This window comes from Ascidiella aspersa, chromosome 8 (genome assembly GCF_963924565.1).
Source record: "Ascidiella aspersa chromosome 8, kaAscAspe10.2, whole genome shotgun sequence".
Classification (NCBI taxonomy): Eukaryota; Metazoa; Chordata; class Ascidiacea; order Phlebobranchia; family Ascidiidae; genus Ascidiella; species Ascidiella aspersa.
This window is the reverse complement of record NC_139454.1, coordinates 20,042,389-20,064,692: the sequence shown is the minus strand read 5'-3', so window position 1 is coordinate 20,064,692 and position 22,304 is coordinate 20,042,389. Positions and strand designations below refer to the sequence as shown.

The window sequence follows — 22,304 nt, the reverse complement described above, 5'->3', positions numbered from 1 at the left end:
ACCAACGTTTCGGCAACCTATGCAAATGGGAAATTTAAAGCTGTTTTTTTATTGCTATCCATTATATATTATGCAACTTGAATCGTATCAGCAAACCAAGATGGGCAAAAAACAGGCTTTTTGCAAAACAGAGTTTTTTCTTGCATTTTTTTTCCTTTGTGTGTTTTCCGGCGTTCGATGTCATTACCGTGACGAAGGCGAATTGTATAGGTTGCAGAAACGTTGGTAAATAATAACAATTACCAGAGGAGCTGTTAATTAATTTATAAAAAACAGGCGTACGTCTGCTCAATGGAGCGAAAGCGTCCAAAAAGCACGCACTTCCCTGTACCCTTTGCGATTCGATAAGTCAAACAAAGCTGCGTAAATTTACCTTGAAGTCCCAGGCACAGAATCGCGATAGCACGAGGTCGTGACATGTTGCGTACCACTTGTCGGCCGCCGTCCCCTGCTCGAACCGCACGTTGCCCCCGCTCTCCAGTTCCTCGGTCAGACGCCTGATTGAAGTCTGGCAGAGGCTCTTTAGAGTGCTGGAGGCCTGCTCGTGATACGCCGTTATCCTGGAAGAATTCGATTGTATAATTCTCTGCGTGTGTCTGTATGCTAAAGTAAGCTTAAGTTGATGTCACCTGTTTGTCAAATGCCTTATTTCTGAAAAAATGCAACTGTATGTTTTTTGTGCGTATGTGTGATTTCTTGTGTGTGTGTGTGTATATGTGTGTGTGTGTGTGTGTGTGTGTGTGTGTGTGTGCGTGTGTGTGTGTGTGTGTGTGTGTGTGTGTGTGTGTGTGTGTGTGTGTGTGTGTGTGTGTGTGTGTGTGTGTGTGTGTGTGTGTGTGTGTGTGTGTGTGTGTGTGTGTGTGTGTGTGTGTGTGTGTGTGTGTGTGTGTGTGTGTGTGTGTGTGTGTCTGTGTGTCTGTGTGTCTGTGTGTCTGTGTGTATGTGTGTATGTGTGTATGTGTGTCTGTGTGTATGTGTGTTTGTGTGTTTGTGTGTTTGTGTGTTTGTGTGTGTGTGTGTGTGTGGGTGTGGGTGTGCGTGTGCTTGTGCGTGTGCGTGTGTTTGTGCGTGTGCGAATCCAAATTTTTCTATTGACAATGCCAGGTTATAATCTCGAAAAAGGCGTCCGTGTAGCACATTGGCCTTGTGTGCCGCATAAGCGTAAAATATAACGTCATTTCCCTGTGGCAGACATTCTCTCTGTGTTTTATTCGACGCCGGTTACGTGATTATTTTTACGTGTCATTTACTTACGTAACTGCGTCCAAATTACTCCGAACATTTTTTCATGATGACAAAAAGATTAACTCTAATTAAAAGACCAAAACATGTCTCACTCTTCGGTTTTCTTTTTCCAAGCGGAAATCCTGGCCTGGAGAGCCTTTAGTTTTACGGTCAATTGGTCTTCTTCTTTTTGGTCGCCGGATTCTTGTTCCTGTAAAGATTCGATAATTCCCTCTTTTTTGCCTTCAGTGTCTTCCTGTATAAAACAGAGGTTTGTAAAAGAGAGCTATCAATTCTTTATGTGGGATTTAGAAAATTTAGAGTGTCCACTTTGATGAAGATCTTGTTTAGTATCTTGGCCCTTCATAAAAAGCTTTTTGTTTATCTTTATTTATAAATACAGTTTTGTACATCATATAGTGACTTTAGAATAAGCTTTTACAGTGAACTTCAAATACACGACTATCGGCATAAGTTTGTTGAACTTACATGAACGGGTTCTTCTTCTAAAACGCTTTCGTCATCTTTCAATTCGGCTTCATCACTTTGTTTCTGTTGCTCAATCTAAAACAAATCATAGTGTGGCAACATGTGAGTTATTTCGCTATCGATCGTGTGTACTTAGGTCTAGGTTTTCGAGAATAGCGATTCTTTAATATTGCTTAACTATGGAGTTACGTTTGACGTCATATTTGAAAAAAATGAATGTGTTACACCCTTTTAACATAAGTTATGGATGCCCATGCTTGCAATAACATTTTATAAGAGCAATCAATCTGTTCCATTTTTTTAATACATAAAAAACGTTTCAGACGTTTTTAGATGAATGTCATTAACTGAAGATGATACAAGTTTGTATAGAAACGTCTTTTTTAAGACGTTGTCGATTTACTCGACCTTTTTGGCTTTACAATTCATTATCAAGTTACAATACAGATCCGTGCATAGTGTACCCAAAAAACGTTTTGTTGTAATAAAATATTTAACAATTTATAGTAATACAAATTTTTCTTGGGGTTAGGTAAGTTGTATTTTCACATTAGGGACAAATTAGACTTGTTTTGTAAAAGTGTAGTTGGTTTGGGTTGAACCTATGGCGATTTGCCAAACAAAAACACTGTGTTTGTAAACTCAGGTTTTGTTTGGCATGGTCGTTTTACTTACAGACTTCAGTGAAAAGTACAATGCCTTAAGCCGTTCCTCGGGAACTTGAAGAAGCAATCTTTTTTCTTTGTTGAGCTTGTTGATAAGACTTGTCAAATTTCGTTGTACCGTCTTTATTCTCATGTTGTAATACATCTTCTTTTTGGTGACTGTGGCCTGAAAAATACATTTTATATGTCAACAGCAAGACACACATACAACAAATAAAATAATTTTATTGATTTTGTATCTCGATTCCTGTAAGTGAGCTTTATTAGTGAGAAATTAAAATAAAGTAAATGACAGTTTTACTAATCTAACAAGGTATTTTAAATCACAAGTTTACTTATTGATTGCTAACCGGGACTTTAAAAAAATAGTTTAGTTTAACAATATATAAATAAATAATTAACACAAATATTTTTTTTTACATTCGTTTTACCTCTGCTAAATCTCGCATCTGCGTACTCGATACATCAAAAGTGTCAAGTTTTTCCAGCGAGGGAAGGTGAAACAAAACATGCGTGGAATAATTGCACAGAAGACAAACTGGATTGTGAGAGTAAAGTGGATCCTAAAAATTAAAAGAGATGGAATAATGGCACCATAATTGTTACATTCAACACATTATACTACTACTTAGTTGCTGAAACTTTGTAAGTGTGGCAAACACTAGGGCAGTGGTTCTCAATCGGGGTGCTGCGGCTCCCTGGTTTGACATTTGTAATGCTCAAGGGTGTTGATAGGTACTTAAGAATTTGTAAGAATCTGAATTTTGCTCAATTGGTAAGTTTCTTAATACAACAATTTGTGTACGCTTAAAAGGCATTATATCAAATGACATTTTCCAACATGTTTCAAGTTGATTGGGTTGTTACAGTTCCATTTCAAAAAAATATTCAATGAAAATTCAAGTTGGGTGCCAAATCTCTATTCATTATTTTTTAAGGGATGCCGTAAGCCATAAGAGGCCGAGAATCACTGCACTAGGACAAGACATTTTGCTAATTTTATGGTAAAAAAACGAACAATATCTTAAATATCACTGACATTTTCACAAAAGTACAAAACGAATAATAGTGATCCAGTTTCATGGCTCTCTTTTTTATGCCTACATCTAAATAGAAAAGTGAGTGAGTTAGTCACCTTTAAGCTAAGATCCTTCAACTTTGCGACCTTTGAAAGGTTTGTTATATCTTTTAAGGAAGATAAGTTATTGCCACTGAGGTTAAGATTGGTCAAGTGATGCAGTGGCTCCAGCGAGGAACCTGTGTGTATAAACTTTTTTTTAAATTTTTGTCACATCTTAGATCTTAATTGTTGCATTTGCCTTGAATTCAAAAACTATGCTCATAAAACTTTTACATTTTTTGCAATTAAGTGCTTTACTGATTTCCACATATTTTATAAGGAAACAAAATTATATGGTGTAGGTTGTTTATATCAAGTTAATAAAACATAAAGCAAACTGAATAAATTTGTTTTAACTATAAATACTTCACAAGTGGGAAACAGTCATATCTTATCCATTTATTTCACTATTTTTTAGCCAAGTGGAAAATATCACCAAATATTTTACTAACACATGATAAGAAACCAACTTTTATAAAAGCATTTCATTATAAAAGTTGTTTTTTATAGAAATTACCTATGGAATCAATGCAATTCCCTGCCAAATTGAGTTCCTTTAGCCATTTTAGTGAGGCAATTCCCTGTAAAACACATATAAGTGTAACTTAGTTGCTGTTTATTGCAAACATCCATATCTCAATCTGTTTTAAATAATAATTATACAATATTATATTTTTTTATGAAATTAAAGAAAGCAACTTGGCTACCTCAATTACACTTATCCGATTTAGAGACAAGTCTAAGATGTCCAAATTGTGGAGATGAGAAAGGTTTTCAATTTTGGTCAACATGTTCTTATAAAAATGCAGCTTATTTAGACGTTTATTCTTCTCCAAACCTTGAATTTCCTAAAAAATCCAGAAGCATATATATTAGTATTTTTATTAATATACAAGAATCAACAAAGTTTTAAATAGAGTTCAAAAAAGTATTTTTTGCCAAGTTAAATATTTCATAGATAGTTGCAGATTTTTGTATAAATATTTTATGTATTTTGTTAAAAAACTAAACCATAATTTGACAGCACACATTTATATACCTTAAGTTTACATTCACATATCCAAAGTTCTCGCAATTCTGGACACTGTTGCAGGTTCTGAATTTTATCCAGTGTCTGGCCAACAATGACCAAAGTAGTAAGATGTGGAAAGTGATTGAGACCAGCCATGTAAGGATACCCAGAAAAAAACATTTCGAGTACTTTAATACAAGGACCAGTGCCTTCAATTTGAGCATGCTGAATTCCATTGCTGGTGCACTGGACACAAAAAAGTTATTTGAAGAACATATTGTTATAGACGTTAGGTGCAACAAAACATTCAATAATTTGTTATAAAATCATTTTGGGTAATAATATCGAATTGTTATTAAGTACAGGAGTGCTCCCTGGACTTAAATTGTAAAAGCAAATGTGTGTATTTTTTTAAAAACATTCTAATTATTTATTGAATTAAAGCTTTTATGAAAGTTGGCAAGTTGTTTAAATGAACAATCATGCTTCCTGGTACAAGTTTGTGCTCCATTTTGTGATGAATTAGTAATCTAGCATAAACTTAGTTTGCAAGTGGCTATTTTCCCAGATCGTATGCGTACAAGTATGCACACACTTTTACCTGATAGCATTCCAATCTATTTTTGCACCATAACTATGTGGAATGCTTTCCCAAAACCAAGCCAGTGACATCATCTGTTGTAAAATGTTATCGCATGGTGATTTAACCAATAAATGTGGTGCATATTGTGCAGAATTTTGGCACCAAAAACTGTGGAATGTTGGCAGGACTCATTGCTGATTATACATTGACTTGGGTTTTGGTTCAGGCGTGGTAGTATTAAATTTAATATTCTGAGTTTTTCAATATTTTTCTGATATATTCCCTTATACCGGTACATTTAAATTACTTTGTTCGCCCGCTAAATCCTCTCAAGAAGTGCATGTATGCGATTTGCCAGCTCGCTCAGGTACAAATACACCTACAAGTAATTAAATATTGATTTAAACCACGTTGTTTAGATACAAACCTGCCTTCTTCTATTTACATTTTACACAGTTCAATTCCAGTCGAGCATAGTTAACATAGTATTGTAATAAAGACTACTAAGTCATTTCAAAAAAAAATTGTCACATTTTACAATAAACTTACGAGTTCTTTGACGATACTTTCTTGCTTTTCCACAGAAATCTCAGAAGACATTATAAAACTCCGGGCAAGTCAGCATTCCAGTGTCCTGATATTTTTTAAGGCTTTTCCACAGCGCTGTTTTCTTTTAATCCTCAATTTTATGTCTTCTCAAATTCCATTAATTAAAATTCAAATATACTCGCTATATTTTGGCAATTATAAACTATTTTGTGATAAAGTTTTACTACGAAGTTTACTCAATCTGAAAACTTGAATTACCAAGAACCCCAAGCGATAGCCTTAGTTACGTAATCGGCAATCCGGGCCACTGCAGCACAAAATTATTGCCACTTGATCTATTTATGAATTGTTGTCCACGTATATCTTATTAAAACTAGTCGGGCTGTCGCTTTTTGGAGAACTGCTAAATGGAACCTTTAACAGATTTTATGTAAACACCTGATAGGCATTTGCGTATTTTTAACAGTATTGCGGTATTGCCAATTAACTGCTAACAAATTAAATTCTAAACATTTTTGCTGATTTTTAACAATACTTTCTTGTTTTAAAAGCAAAAATTTTTGTATATTTCAACAAGGGAACGCCTTCCTTTCTTTTTTATTCGGTAAAACGCGACCAAAACAAAAAATAACATTAAACAAAGCAAAAAATGTTCAAAAACAAAAGGAAAATGTGGTAGACATATATCTACCTCTTGCCAAACCGGCATGGGGCGGCGAAATCATGTATGTATGTTAGAGTTGTGAAAAAAGTGACAAAAATACAACATTGGCCACGGACCACCATTAAGTATCTGATTCTAAGTCAAAAATGAACAAACTGACTCGACAATTAAGCGTGTATATTGCAAATTGTATTTTACATTCGAAATATCAGCAGAACGAATACAGCCCACACCGCAATGCGTCGTAAAAATGTTGCAATATAACAGTTGTATGTTTCGACAGAAGCAGAGTGAATATAATATCGACAGAAGCAACTGCCCGTAGAGGTTTGGGGATGTATGAGATGTCTATTGGGACTATGTTTAGTTCCCTATGACTTTTTTATATCCGATTCCTATCAGAAGGTTAACATCTACCCAAAGACTACTTGTTTATCAGTCCGATGTATTAGCATTAGCAAAGGCGACTGCTCATGAAGGCGCCCCGGTCAGACTGCCGAGGGCGAAGCACGAAAAGGCGCATGCGAGAAGGTGAGAGTAACAAGAGAAAGAGAGGAGTAGCGAGACGAGTAATTACAGCGAAACGAATAATGGTAAAAGGCAAATAACTCAGATACACCACGTCGAAGTATTTAATTAGATGGACATTAACTCAGGGGTTCTTAAACTTTTTTTTACCGCGGACCCTTATTTTTTATTTTTTGCTTGGACCACCATAGGCAAGAATTTATCAAAATGACGGAATAAATTAACGTCACAATACAAATAGACTTCATAAATCTGCTGATTTCGGTTCAAAAAAAGTCAGTGCAAAACTGTTCTATTTTTAATTAACTGGGTTTTTTTTGTTTGTTTGTTTTTTTGAAAAAAATATTACTTTTTAGAAAGGCTCCATGGACCCCAGTTAAATAATGCCTGGTTACCTAAGCTATGGATTATTGCATTACAGCCAGACGACGCAACCTTAAGTTCAAGAATAATTCAATAAGGCTGTATTACTACATAATAATAAAAAAGTATTTATATATTATTAATCTGGTTGAATCGTAAAACTATGCACGGAACTTCAAAAAAAAAAGATTCGCTCAGGCTTAATTGGCTATACAGCCGAATCCAAACCAATCAAATAAAAAAGACAAAACTCTCGGTATAAATTCCAGTTAGGGTACATTCTTCATGAAACGCTAACCAACTAAAACGACGAATTGTTTCCTATTTTAGGAGGTGTGGCGTCTCTGCCGAGTCTTTTTGCCAAGGCCACGTATTTCGACTTCCAGTCATCCAGCTTCATGTAGGTGCCCTGCAAATTGATAATGTAGTTTTTAAGGCAACCAGTGGATTCAATTTTAAACACTTGGTGAAAGATACACACACATACGTGTTCATCAACTGTGATCTAACACTTCTGAAGTAGCTTTTTGGCCAACGATAACGGCTTAAGTGTCGCACTACACTGAAACCATCGCAGACTAAACGAGTCTGTCGACCAATTATGCAAGCAAGCCAGGCTAGAAAAACAACTAAAGCCTGCAGTGAGGTTTGAACTCACGATCTCCGACCATACCGGACAGTCGCTATACCAACTGAGATGCAGACTCAGAGGGTAGCTAGTCGAGCAACAACCATGACGCCAATGCTTGCTGCATCATGACAGCAACTTCGTTGCATTATCATTACATAACAAATGATGCAACAATGTAACAAATACGTAACAATTAGATGTATTGTGTCGCATTAACAGTGCGTATTGCACGTGTATACATTGTTATTGTTCTTATTAATTTGTTTTTAATTCGTTTGGTCATATCTCATTGTGGGTCGCACAATAAAACTTGCATTAAACGTGGGTCGCGAACTGAAAAAGGTTGGGAAGCACTGGTCTACAGTACCATATCATTCAATAAAAGATACACACACATATATGTGTTTATCAACTGTGATATATCCCTTCTAAAGGATCAGCCCTACAACAGTAATATCACAAATGATAAAAAAAACTAAGGCAATTTAGCCACAAGTCAGGCATTTTGGTAAATTACAATTAGATAGAAATACCTGCAAGTGCCTGTTTCCGCCGTTACACTGGAAGGCATCTCTTGCGTGAAGCATTCGTCGGTTGTTGAACACCAGTAAATCACCCCTTTCCATTTTGAAGCGAAACTGTTACATTAATCTTTTTTATTTTCCATTCCCGACAAAAGAAAATGTTCATGCACATTTGAGACACTAAATGATAATAGAAATTTATGAGTGGCTAATTATAGATAGTTGGAAAATGGCGAAGTTTTGGGGTGCTACTTTAAATAATTACTGTGATACTGATATCTTATACCTACACTCTACACAGAAGTTTTGAGAACAATCAAACGAGCGCTTTGAGAACAATCAAAACGACGTTGTACATAATAATATTATCTGCCATATTGCCTTTTTTTCGATTCCTTTCATTTAAACCTTGATATCGAACTTATACATTCCTTCAATGACCGATATATCAATTATATATATCCACATATTATTTAGCATTTCGATAATTTCAATTAAAGTTTAATGACCTGTATGTCCTTGCGCCGGACCACTTTTAGCAGTGCGCTGTGTGCCTCGTAATACCTATCAACGTCATCTTCGCATATTTGGGGCGTTCCTAGGGTGGCTGGATTCCAGGCGACGCCGACAATCTGCAAAGAAGGAAGATACTGTAACTTAAAGTATTCTGACTGGCGTAGAAAATAATAAAACAACGGGTTTTCACATTTCAATCTAATAAACTGACAAAAACGTATAGAAATGAATTTCCAGTATCAATAACAACACTGCTTAAAATATACCCCTAGTCCGAGTCCAGAATATACTGTGGAGTAAATAAAAATTCAAATACTGAGAGAATACACTTTTTTAAGTTAGGTAAAATTTAAGTCAAGTCAATTGAACAAATGGTTATAATTCAAGTGCATTAATTTCGCACCTAACATTTATATAACTTTCCCCCAGTTTCAAAAGACGTAACCAATCGGAACGCTGAGAATAGTAGTCAATCCTATTACACAAATTATGTGATTAAATAGCTTATTTTTTGTCTAAATTTGTTTATAAAAAGTAAGTTGCTTGCTACATGTTTAGTTTTAGGTGTTTGATTTATCTTCAATGTTTGAAAAGGGTAAATTTTAAAACCAACATTAGTCGGCCTCGGGATTGGGGACTCGAGAATTTTTTTTTTGCTGGAGTCGGACTAGGGACTCGAGTAAGACCACGTAAAACTACCCGATTCCCAAGTCCGACATGCGCATGCGCAGTACCAAATTTTACAACTGATATGGCCGCCAACTGGAAATTGTAAAGGTGAAATAGCATATGGTGGAATATTTTCCAACCATGTATTGCGAGTGCACGAATTGAACGACACTAAGTGGATTACTGAATATGCACGTTATTTTAGTTACGTAAATTGGCGGAATACAGGCTGTAGAGTCAGGACCGGACTTGGGACTCGACGAAATCGCACATTTGACCGAAATCGGACGAGGGTTCATTGTTTTGGCCGGAGTCGGACTCGTGATTCGGATTCGGGTTATTTTTAACCGACTCCGCAGCCCTGAATGTGTTACACATTGAGTTGTCTTTTTTAAAGATGCCAACCTTTCCGAAGTAATCAAGAGTAACGTTGTGCTTCTGATGTTGAAAGAATCTTTCCGCCTTCGGGTCGATCGTTTCGTGGGTGCTGGGAACTTCTAGGAGGGTTCGGAAACTTTCGGGCGACTCTTCGCGCAAAATGCCCACCGCTTCGAAAATATCCACCAACGTAGAATCACCTCCCGTAACGCATTCGTCGAAACTGTACGTCAAAGATAAATAAATCAAGTTCGCTGTTCTAAATTTTTTACAGTCAAGGCAATAGGAACTAGATAGGAGTAGAAAGCTGTAAAGGACTAAAACGATGACGTCGCAGATTTTTTTCCCCCAATTTGAGGTGACTAGGGGCGCGGACTCCAAAACCTCTTATACGCACCTACATACCACTCTACGACATGTCTGAAAATTTTTAAGTTCTGCGATATCTACTTTTTGTATAAAGCTTCGAATCGGTCTGAAACATACCATAACAAACCATAGCAAACCATAACAACCAACAAAGAATAACGGCAAACACAAGATATGTCCCGAAAATACATTTTCGGCCCATATAATACCCAGATTAGACGGGTACAAATGGCGTGGCTGCAAAAGCTGTTGATATGTTTTCCAAGTATACTTTCCAAATAGACTCTCTTAAGGTAGGTCGAAAATTGCCCTTTCAGTTAACCCTTGATGGTTTATGTCACAAATACTTATTTACGCACTTCTTATACTTGAATAAATTGCAATATCGTCAACATAAACTAATTTTGATACAGATCTGCAGGTCGGTATGTGAATTGTGTTAAGTGAAATGTTGACCGATAAGGACAAATAGAAAAACACCTGAAGTAAATACCAGACTTGCGAACTAGTGAATTTTAAGCCTATTCGATTGGTGTTACTTACGCAACTGCATGCAACATTTGGATTCCCGGGGCAGTCTCGTAATTTATCTGATCTTGGTGTAGAGGCAACTTTAGTGCCGTGTAAGCGACATTCTCCGAATCGGAATCCTTCGCCAAAACGTCAAAGATCTGAAATGCAAATTTATCAGGTAATAAATGAAACGCAAAACCGACATGCTGAGATTCTTCTGACAAAACTAAAACATAAATTTATTTTCATAAAAAATGCCTTTGCCGCATTTGTCGAGACCATTTACAATTTCAAGGCGTCCATACAAAGAAACACACTTGGAACTGTTGCACTTAATATGTGATAATAGAAATCATCTTGACCCTTGCAAGAAAAAAAAAAAAATTTTTTTCGACCTTAATTCCTGATCGGTAACAGCAAAATACTCTAGCAAAGCTAGCAATCCAGGCCAGACACAATTAACAGATCTTGGAACTGTGTTTTGGTTTCATTAACAATTTCTGATCTGCTTCGAGTATATAACGTCGAACTCAGTGCATCTGCAGCAGTGTTGTAATGACTTAAGTCAATGACTTGACTTAAGTGCACTTAAGTCACTGTTTTCAAATGACTTGACTTAACTTAAGTCTTTCAGGCAAATGACTTGACTTGACTTAAGTCTTTTGGACAAATAACTTGGGTTGAAACAAAGCGTTTTTGTTGGGTGTTTTGGATAAAATTGAGCTATTTATCCAAATGTTTGCACATAAAACAATTTTCTTGCTGTGTGTTGCGTTTTTCTTTTTGCTTTAGTTCAGTTATTTCTCATAAAACGTTTTATATTGATAACAAGGACGTGACTTGAATTTGACTTGCTGCAATTATGACTTGACTGGGACTTGACTTGCGCAACTGGTGACTTGGACTGGGACTTGATTTGGTATTTATTCAGAAAGACTTGACTTGGACTTAAGTTGTTTTACAAACGACTTGACTGGGACTTAAGTAATTTTGAATGACTTGTTTACAACACTGATCTGCAGTTACTCAGGATTTTAAAAGTTGGGAATTTCTAAAAGATGTTAAGGATTGGTACCAGTGGTGGAGTTCAAATTGTTAGTCAGTCGGTTCTATCACAAATGTCATATTTTTTAGCCGTTTCTGTTACAAAAAGTTATATTTTTTGGCAAATAATTAAGTAGTTGCAATAACAGGATGCAATCCCAGGTTCCGTCGAAAGGTTGGAACCGGCTGAATCCTATTACTGCTGTATAACAGGCACACTAAAAATCAGCAGTCGTCTCATGGCTTGTACTTATGACGCAACAATGCAAGACAAACTATCACAAAGGAAAATTATTACATAAATAAAAAAAAAAACTATGTTACGTGCGAACTTGGCAATTGTACACATTTAAAAAAAAAACACGTGAACTACTTAATCCTTAAAAATTGGTGTATAAGATAAGATGCAAAATTCCATTGACAGTAACCAGTGCTAACCGGTACGCTGATCTTATAAAATTTCGTGAGACGGTTCTATAGAACCGGTGCGAACCGGCTGAATCCCACCACTGATTGGTACCTACCACGCCGTATGTTGACGCCTCGGTGTATCCAACCATTTTAGCTATCTGCAAAATAAGAAATAAAGTTCCCATATAAGTAGGTCTGGTTATTCAATCGACAGGTTTCCGTTTGTCTTCGGTAGGTTTAAATAGGCAATTATCTACAATTGGTTCTTCTGAGGCTTACCTTTAAAACCGTGTTTTTCTCTGTTGGGACATTTTTAACGAGGCAAAGTCCTGTTTCAATGACGTTCTTTAACATTCTAAAAAATATAAATGAGCAGTTTTTAACATTTATATAATTTTTGTTTTCAAAATGAGATTTGAAAACGTATTTAATAGTCGGATGCAATGACTGATTTTTGCGTTACTTTTCTACCTTAGTCATATTGATATAAAAAAAACGCAATTAACGAATTACGTTGGTCAATTCTGCTTATCTCATCAACAACTAAAACACATGCATTATTCGACAGAAATTGATTTTACATCATTACAGGATAAACATTATGAAAACATTGAATAGGCCTAATAGGTCATGCTCGTCCAGCAGAATATAGTTTCTGTGAAATTATTTTAACTTGTAACTGAACAAACAGTTAGCAACAAATTGATCAATGCTTGTCAAGTTATAGCCTTTATTGGTCGACGGTATTATATTTAGCATCGAAGTGACAACTAACGCACTTAAATAGACCCTGGTCTGTTTGCAGTTCTTCGAATTCCACCCTACGCGGACTTCTGTCGCGTTTCGTGTCGGTGACGTAACGTGTAATGACGTCGGCATGGCGTATTTTGCGATCCAAGCATTTCTTGCAATAGCACTTGGAGCGAAGCCACTCGGATCGGTGATAAGCCGAATGAGAGGAGGGTAAATCTCCTTCATAGGTTGTTTGAAGCGCAAATCCTTAAAAAATTAAAAAAAAAAAACAATTTGTGAAAAGTATAAAACTATTCGGTGTTTGAAATATTACTCGGTTGGAAGTTTTCAACATAACAAACTTAAGGTCTTAATTAAAAATGCCAGATGGTTAAATAGATGTTCAAGGCAAACGTATGTATAATATTGTATTTGCGTTTCGAATATGTCTTTGTTATTTAAAAAATATCTAATTGTTTTTTTATAACTTTTAAGCGAAACAACAATTTTGCAGAAAGTAGACCATAATGTACTTGTAAACAACGTGAAGTTTATTGTATTCTATTTACTAACATTACACAACTTTCATACTGCTTCGGAATTAACGGCACAAGTAATTAAATTGTTTTCGCACATGTCGAGATGTATAGGGCTGCTATATTTTCAATACCCCAAAAGAGAACATTTTTGACCGGCAAGTAAAACGAAAGTAGAATTGGTACGTTTGAGTTTGATGATGTTTAACATTTCCTTGCTAGTTGCAGGCAAAATTTACAAAAAAAGACGTAAAAACAACAAATCAAATTTATTTTTCAGATTCAACCTATTTATACGTTGCGGTTCCCTTAACTTTTGCCAACAAGGAATGATCATTTTTAACGAGATCGGGAAGTTGACAGTAATTTTTTGGAAATAAATACAACGTCTCGTCTAAAATTATTGTTGAAAGTAAGCAACTAACTCGAAATTTGAAAAATTAGGACATTTTGGCATTTTTGAGCGTCCTCGGAGGACCATAAACTTTTCCTAAGAAACAAGACAAATCCTCCTAAATGAGGATATATGATTGACCTAGAGATGTATAACCTAAATTTAAAAACCTGATATCTTTAAACCTTTCTTAGTAAATTAATGAACTACTTCAGGAAAACCCGACATAAATGTATAAAAGTTCGTTTTCATGAGTTGTATTTATTACCATTGTCCGTTGCAACAGCATCATTCAGCATCAAATCATCCGGGAATGCAGCAATGTCTATTCTGTATACACCAACCGTCGGCGCCTTGCACATTTCACAAAAACAATTGAAGCGCAACCATTTCGCGTGGAATCTGCAAAGTGAGGATTGCAGGTACTTTGTTCGTTAATTTACGCGTAAAACATTAGCATATACGCGTGTTTGTCTTTAGTTCTATTATTGTCTACTTCAGGGGTGTCCAACTCAAACATGCCGACGTGCCAATTTTTATCTTATAACTTCTTCCCGTGCCAAAGTTTAGCAACTATTTTTTTTTTCTAATATTAAAAGCGCTTTTATACAAAAAAATAAAAACAGTATAGTGCTATAACGGTTATAGTACTAGCACCTGTAATATCAAAAGTGTAATTGTTTGTTGTCGTAATAGCTTGGATTGTTTTGCATTTTGAATAAACAATGACAATTGGCTGTATAACAAATTTAGCTTTTTTGACAATTGCCTGTTTTTTCGGGGGGTTTGCGTGCCATTTTTTATTAGGTCGCGTGCCAAATGTGTGCGTCGTGTTGGACACCCCTGGTCTACTTTGTGCCGTCGACCAATTACATATTTTCGCTTGAAAACTCACTCGTCACAATTATACACTTTCACCTCAACTTCAGTATTTAAAGCACCTACGGTAGCCTGCGAAATAAAAACAAACTATAGGCCTACCTGTAATCGTGTATTGTTGCCATTTATGGCACAGGGCGTTAGTTCGAATCTCACTTTAGGGCTGCGGAGTCAGCTAAAACAACCCGAGTCTGACACCGATCGAAAAATAAAATTGGGAGTTGTTTTCTCGAGTTCCGAGTCCGACTCCCGCCGTATTTGCCGACTTGTCTAGTCCCGCGTTTTACGTAACTAAAACATGGTGGGTGTGCGGCAATCCACTTAAGGTGTTTAAAAAATACGTTGCCCTAATCGACTGCCGATTCCGATTCAGCCTTTATCGTTGCAATGTGAATCTAGAGATTATGCGCAACGTGTAAATTAATTTTGTGGTTGTTTACCTACCACTTGGTATGCGCTTTAGGGCAATAAACGACATGGTATTGTCTTTTAAGCATCGGACGGGACGTCATAAAGAGATTATTAGGTTGTCACTGTTTCCTCCATTTCATACGATGTTTTGTATAGTCATTTCACAATTCAGGATGTTTTACAGTACAACAGTGGTTCCCGAACAGGGCGACGTTTTTTTCCGTTTCTTATTCAAGCTGGTATGTCCGGGCGACCCGCCGAAGTACTCAATATTTCATGCGGTCCACACTACTAAGACTTGAGCTGGTTACCCGTGTATTAAACGACTGTGTGGAAATTTCACACTGGAATTTGAATAAACGGATTTTTTTATGCGTGTTGTTCGAATTTCGCTTATTGTGACATTGTAGGCTAGTAAAAGTTGAGAACCATTGCAATTTAAGATGATTACAACCGAGGTTGTGCATTTTAAAAGACTTCAAATTGTTTTTAGAACAGCTAAAAAAGTTTTCAAAACTATTTCACGTCCTCCTTTAACACACTCCTCAATATCGGAATAAAACACACTTCGGAACAAGACCAAATTAGCACTAATACCTAATTATCGTATTGCAAATCAAAAAACGGATTAAGACCTAAACCCGTCGGAATAACACTTAATGGCCAGAATCAGGCCTATACAACATTTTAGCTAGCCCCAAACCCACCCCTAAGTACATCACTAACTCCTCTAACAATTTCAATCCCAACCCCATTTTCTAACCCCACCCATTACCCACCAATAACCCCAAACAGGCCAAATATCTGGTGTCAAAACAGTGGCGCCCAAACGTCGACACCATAACGGCCGATGCCAGACCCATGGCCCCCAATCGTCCCATACCCTCTCCCTACAGTTTGAGGCGTTTAGGCCTTATTCCGATAAATTTATAACCTATTGCGACAGGTGTATATTTTATTCTTTATTCAGACGATTAAGTTCTTATTCTGTTGCAGATATTACGGCGTATTTGGCTTTCTTATGTCGTTGGTTTTAATACTGTGGTTTTATAGATGTTTTTGCTTTAGGTCTTATTGATCGTTAGGTCTTATTGTGTATTCCCGTTTAACTTTCAGCATTGTTTATTAAGTACTTTTAGGCATTTATTGGTTCCACTGTGAGCCTTTTTGTTCTTAATCAAACAAAATAAGAACAAAAATGTTTTCTTCGTTCCGTTTGCCACGCCTGAAACATGAATCGACAACCACCACAACAATTCAATAATCGGGCACTATTAACACCGACCGAATCTAATTAAGCATTTCCCAAATACCTGCTAATGTGTCCGTCTTGCCAAGCAATTTCGCAAGTGTTTTTGTCCAGAGAACACTGTACCGATTGTATTATGTTGCAAGCCATTTCTTACCACTTGAACGAATACTTGTGCACAATAACCTTATTCACTGAAAAAAAAAATCAAGGTTATATCGAATATAAATAAATCTTTGCAAATTTGCTAATAATTCTAAGGTTGCTTTTACCTTATAACCTGTTCACTAAGTTTATAGCAAACGCATAATCTGTTTTTTTGGTATTTTCATGGTTAGGGCACCAAACAAAACGAGTCAAGTTTAAGATCAGCGAAGCGTAAATACGATTCTATCGAGCGGTAACCTTGTCTATTCTAGTCATAGTTGCCATTCTAGATTCTTTTAATCTAGATTTAGATGTTTTGGTTTATATCTAGATGTAGGATTATGCAATCTAGATGTTAGATGTTTTTTTAGATTATTATAAAAAAATATTGTATAATATAAATTAGTGACAGATTCGCTATTGACGATAAATATTTCAGTAATTTCAAAAGTTTTTTTTTTTATAGAATCGAAATTTCAGTAAACGTCATGTTCAGTAAAATGTTTTATAAAGCAGAAATCTTAAATCTAAAGCATCAATCGAGTCCCTTTATGCAACTTTATACTGCATTAAGCTTTTAATGTTGATTTTTTGACCAAAAGTATTGAATATTTTCAAAAATCATTTTTAGATTATTTTTTAGATTTCTCCATAAAAATCTAGATGTTTTTAGATTATTTTTTTGGTAAATCTAGATGATTACTGTGAGAAAAAAATGGCAACTATGATTCTAGTGGTTTACGCAAGATTTATTACGAATACTCAATAAATTCGTGAAACGCGAACCGTAATGTTTTTACTGGAGGTCCTAAAATTTAGCTCACTACTCCGCAAAGCAACTATTTCTGAGCTCTGACGCTTGGTTTTTATTGAAACACTTATGTCACTGTAATCTGACGAAAAATTAACGTCCTATTTATCCTGTGTAGAACTTGTTGGGGTATTCTAGCTCATCCTCGCAGACTTATTGGAGACACGCAGATCTGTACCTGCTGTTGAAACAGTGTGGCAATGTCAAACGGAAGGTGATAGACCAGTGGTCGGCAACCACCGGTCCGCGAGGAGTTTGCTACCAATCCGTAGCAGGGTTGCCAAATTAAAATTTTGATTTAAACCAAAACTGTAAACACCTTGAATAAAGTAAAACAATGTGTATTTTTATTATTAAAACAAGCTAAATTTCGTTCTATGCTCCATGGTTGATTGGTATGATCAAAAATCACCATTAGTATCAAGCTCTCGTAAGGTTCAAAACAACTAGTGTTCTGCAGCCATATACGTTACATATAGCCTAGCACGTTCACAACATCCAAAACTGCATATTTGTAGTGCCAAATCTAACTCCTAGTACTTACAATATATGTCAAATAAATGGCCAAAATATCATCTTTTTTATGTTTAAGCGTCCTGACCAAAAAGTGCAATAGAATAAATTCATGCAAACGATGTTTGTAAACAATGTCCAAGAATGAAATAATTTATTATTTTGATATTTAAGCAGGAAAAGTTTCGAAAAAATGTATGCTTTTTAATTAGTTTTGCCAAGTTTAAGCCTCTATTTATAGTTTTAGCCTCTATAAATTTAGTTGCCTCTATAAAAATGCCAGAAAAAGGCCTGATTATTTTTCTGACATCAACCACGTTTAAAATATGCCAGATGTTTAAAATCTGTTCTCAAGAAATTCAATCTGGCATTCTTGTACGTATGTCTATTTTATACGTTTTAGGTGTTGGTCTGTGCTTCGTACTTTTTTATATAACCATTATTTTATATTTTGAAGTCAAAGTGTCGTGTAGGGTCTGGGTAAAAAAGGGATCTAGAGTACATTAATACAAAGTGTAACTTATTTTAAAAGAATGCTTTAAATACTCTTATTTTAACAAGCTGGTAGAAGTAGGAATAGGTAATAATGGTATACAAGCAGTGGTGGGATTCAGCCGGTTCGAACCGGTTCTATAGACCCGATCGACTCACAAAGATCATCCAACCGGTTAGCATTACTGCCAATGGATTTTTGCATCTAATCTTGATACACCGATTTTTGAGATCTAACTGGCTCACGTGTTTTTTTTCAAAATGTGCGATAGTCAAGTTCGCACGTAACAGTTATACATGGTGTTAATTCTAGTTTTTAGTAATTTTCCTTTTGTGATTGTTTGTCTGGGGACGACTGCTGCTTTATTTTGCCACTGCACTGTCTTTTATTTTTCTTAGCAATACGAAGTTCTGCCGTATATATAAAAAAATAATCAGTTTATTTGCCGAATAATATGACTTTTGATAACAGAACCAGCTGAAAAATATGACATTTCTGATAGAACCGGCTGACAAAATTTGAATCTTACCACTGTATACAAGTGCAATTTAAGAAAAAAACGCTAAAGGCTTAAAAGTTTTACTAAAATGGGCCGCGGGCTTGGTTAAATGGCCAAGTTCAATAACTCCCAGATGGGAAAAGCTCTTTGAGCAAAACATGCTTAAAGTTCGCATTGAAAAAATCTGTAATAAATTTCCGTTACTAAACATTTGTCTTTTAAGGCCGGTCGGCGACAAAATTTTTAGTTTTAAACCGGTCCGCATTGCAAAAAAGGTTTCCGACCCCTGTGATCAGTGGCGTATCCAGGGGGGGGGGGTTTGGGGGTTCGGAACCCCCCCCCCCTTTTCGTGAGTGACAATATCGTTTTTTTGTTTGTTTTTGTCAACGTTTAAACTCACCGTCCGAAGCTGCGTGTTTTTTAATGTAATTGGGTCACGACTCACGCGCCTTAAGCTAACGCAAAACGAAGATCGAGCGCAAAACGCCGTTTTTCGTTTCTTGTTTGGTCGACCGTAAACGCGGGATATTTTTTCTCTCGCATTTCGTTATTTCTTCAGGTTGGCTGATTAGCAAGTGTGTGTTCGACAATTAACAACAATAAATCAAGCGGTCTCCGCCTTTTCTCGCTTATAACGTCGAGTCAGGCGGTGCTGTTGTTTCTCGCAGTTTACCAATTCATATACTTTTCGACTATTTTAACTACGTAAGTGCGAAAAATTTTTCGCGCTTCGCGCGAATGACTTTTCTGCATCCGTTTTGTTTACATTTTAATGCTATCTTTTGAACAAGATCAGCGCTTCTTTACCGTTGCGCCGTGAAGGGCTGTCAAGTGCGTCGCAGACAAACTTGCAATAAAATTAAAAGAAATGCCGTCATACCAAAAAAAATCGCGCTCGCTTCGCTCGTCAGGTGTGCCCTCGGGGTTAATCTTCGTTTAGTATTGCAGGTGGCCAAAGACGTGCTTATAATTTAGCGTGGTCCCGTACAAGGATCTACCAAAATCAATCACATATATTTTACGGTCTTGTTTTCGATTTACTCAAGAAGGTAACGATTGCACACTAAGCGGTATTACTTATGACGTCATCACAATCGCTATTTTATGACGTCATTAACGTCAGACGGAAAAACGTGGAATTCCCCAAGTTGAAAATTCATGACGTCCCCCCCTTTTTAAATTTCTGGATACGCCCCTGCCTGTGATAGACGACATATCCTGCCAACGGCTGACGATTCACCAGCTACAAATATCTATTAGCAAAGCTATCAGTTGGCCTTTGCATTAGCTACTGGTTTTATTGGTTGATTTTTATTTTGACAAAGGCGTTCATGACGCGAACATTTGTTTCGCAAATCAATTGTTGTTTTCGACAAGTTCACAAACGTAAAATAACGCTTTACCTCGAAGGCTACATATTATTGCAATCGCTTCGAACTGGGCTCACAACACCAGACGCCTTGGGGCAATATTACTTACCAAAAATGCTAACAACACGTGGCCAGCAAACACTGAAGTATGCAGGTATTAAAGTATGGGATAACATTCCTGAAGATATTAAAAAATTAAGCTTAAATCGCTTCAAACGTTGGATGAAGCAAATACGTTATTTGAAACTAACCTGTGTTTCATTCATGTATAATTGTGTAAGTAAACACGTGACATTGTTTGTAAACAATTTGATTGCGCGTGGCTCGCTTCGGATTGACCGTTGCCTCCAGCTGAACTGACCATTGCCGTAGGGAACTCAAAACTGATTTGCCTGCCTGATTGCCTGAAACGTGTTTTCCTACCTTGTTAATATTTCGTTCCGCATTGTGGTTTCGGTTACTCTCATAACGATTGGTTGTTCATTGTTTCATTTTTCGCTAAACATTGTTTGCATTGCCAACGTTCCTTATGCATTTTTCCTTTAATCTTCTCTGTTATCGCTGTTATTTCCTATTTTCTGTTGTAACCTGAGTTCCTTATACCTTCAGGGTCAACTGACTCGATAACCATTTTGTGATTCTTCGTTGATCCTTTGCTACTGTGTTCGCATTGTAGCAACAAATAAACAGTTATCAGTTAGTACCTCAAAGCGAGTGTAGCCTACACTGTAGATTTACAGTACAAAACTTCGCTATGGCAGTCTCGGTTGATGCTCAAGCAAAACCAGAAGTTAAATTATAAAACTTTGACTAATTTGTTTATTTCTGACCTCGTGTTATGCTAAACAGTATGTTGGTCATTCTACTAGCTCCAAATTCAAGCAATATACTTTCTTCATAAAGTTTTCAAACTTTATGTAACCTCCTAAGCTATTTTTGTTTATTTGTTGGGTTGTGACGACGCACGAACTTGTAAACATACACAGTAAAGTTTCTCAAAAGGCCTCACGATTTCTAGCAGCAATTTCCTGTATATGAGAATTAATAACAAATGCTGCCCTAGTAGAACGAAAAAGAGATATCCTTGCAAACTTTTTTTGTTCATTTATGTTAAAATGCAACGCTTTTTTGGCGGTATAAACAGAATTTTCCCGATACAGATGTTAACGATTTCCTCACAATTTATTGCCCTGAACTAGTTTGTAACCAAACAAAGGCTGCTAAAAAACGAGTAATTACCAGTTCATTATAAAAACGAAAAACAGAAACGGAAATCGTTAACCGGATAGCAGCTATTAATAAAACAGATGGTTGTATAACCGTTCCACCCCGCAGTTAATGCGGGCAAAAAAGTGTACGACATATTTTTTGCTGGATAAATTGCGCTGGATTTCAGCGATCAGCTGCAAAATACGTTCAAATCGGTGATTTATTTAAAAAAAGACGAAAACATCATAAAGCGTTTCGCGCAAAAGAACGAAAACAGCGACAGTGCGAAAACGTACACACCACCTACTGTAAGTAAAAGTTTAATACACAATTGTGTTGAACTGCGATCTGGCCATTCAAAAGCCGTGATGACCAACTATAACGCACACAAATTAGAGTACACAAAGAGCCTACAAGAAGGTTAACTAAATCAGTTGATCATTTAGGATTTTCGTGCAAGCAAGGTCAGGGTAGAACAGCGCTGAAAAGCCTGGCACTGTTTGCAAGAAAATCCTTAATATAACAACTGATTGTGCTCTTATAGGCTTGACATATATACTGTGGAAACTACTAATTGATCTCACTCAAATGATACAACGCTTTATTAGACGTTTTGGTAGCGGGCGAAATATTTCAGAGTTTAATTAGGGTCCTCGTTGACTGAATCCATTTTTCTGTGGGTAGGGAGATTTCCCATATGACAGTGGGAAACTATATACTTTTTGGTTATAAGGTCACTTATAAAATGATGTGCATTTTTTGTTGTTAAAATGCACATGTTTATGACACTTTTGCCTTAAACTTTTAGA

At 36.3% G+C, this 22,304-nt stretch overlaps 2 protein-coding genes across 3 annotated transcripts in view; both read right to left on the bottom strand.

The window, feature by feature from the left end:
• LOC146136768 (leucine-rich repeat-containing protein 9-like) overlaps positions 1-5,888 on the bottom strand; it is a 31,037-nt gene extending 25,149 nt beyond the window's left edge. For both annotated transcript variants that reach the window (XM_083395041.1, XM_083395042.1), the window contains exons 1-10: positions 5,643-5,888; positions 4,538-4,756; positions 4,206-4,346; positions 4,016-4,079; positions 3,514-3,635; positions 2,810-2,941; positions 2,389-2,544; positions 1,714-1,788; positions 1,338-1,480; positions 374-560 (exon numbers count right to left, since the gene is read on the bottom strand). In XM_083395041.1, the coding sequence (XP_083251167.1) occupies positions 374-560; positions 1,338-1,480; positions 1,714-1,788; positions 2,389-2,544; positions 2,810-2,941; positions 3,514-3,635; positions 4,016-4,079; positions 4,206-4,346; positions 4,538-4,756; positions 5,643-5,693 (1,290 nt within the window). In that variant the 5' untranslated portion in view covers positions 5,694-5,888. The remainder of the gene's footprint in view (positions 1-373; positions 561-1,337; positions 1,481-1,713; positions 1,789-2,388; positions 2,545-2,809; positions 2,942-3,513; positions 3,636-4,015; positions 4,080-4,205; positions 4,347-4,537; positions 4,757-5,642) is intronic.
• A 1,070-nt stretch (positions 5,889-6,958) lies between these two features.
• Positions 6,959-16,649, bottom strand: LOC146136767 (uncharacterized). Its single transcript, XM_083395413.1, has 10 exons — positions 16,518-16,649; positions 14,183-14,316; positions 13,032-13,251; positions 12,532-12,607; positions 12,366-12,410; positions 10,828-10,955; positions 9,943-10,138; positions 8,862-8,984; positions 8,362-8,466; positions 6,959-7,606 (listed from the first exon to the last, which is right to left on the bottom strand). Exons 1-10 carry the CDS (start codon positions 16,601-16,603, stop codon positions 7,499-7,501), a joined length of 1,221 nt encoding a protein of 406 aa, XP_083251539.1. The 5' UTR covers positions 16,604-16,649; the 3' UTR covers positions 6,959-7,498.
• Between the last annotated feature and the right edge of the window lie 5,655 nt (positions 16,650-22,304).

What these genes read in the sequence shown, in the direction of transcription:
- LOC146136767 (XM_083395413.1), bottom strand. Translation starts at nt 16,603, where the DNA reads ATGGCTTGCAACATAATACAATCGGTACAGTGTTCTCTGGACAAAAAC. An exon ending in AGGCGTCAACATACGGCGTG is followed by an intron (nt 10,956 to 12,365) that starts GTAGGTACCAAT and finishes TTTGCATTTCAG; the next exon opens with ATCTTTGACGTTTTGGCGAA. An exon ending in CAAATGTTGCATGCAGTTGC is followed by an intron (nt 10,139 to 10,827) that starts GTAAGTAACACC and finishes TTTGACGTACAG; the next exon opens with TTTCGACGAATGCGTTACGG.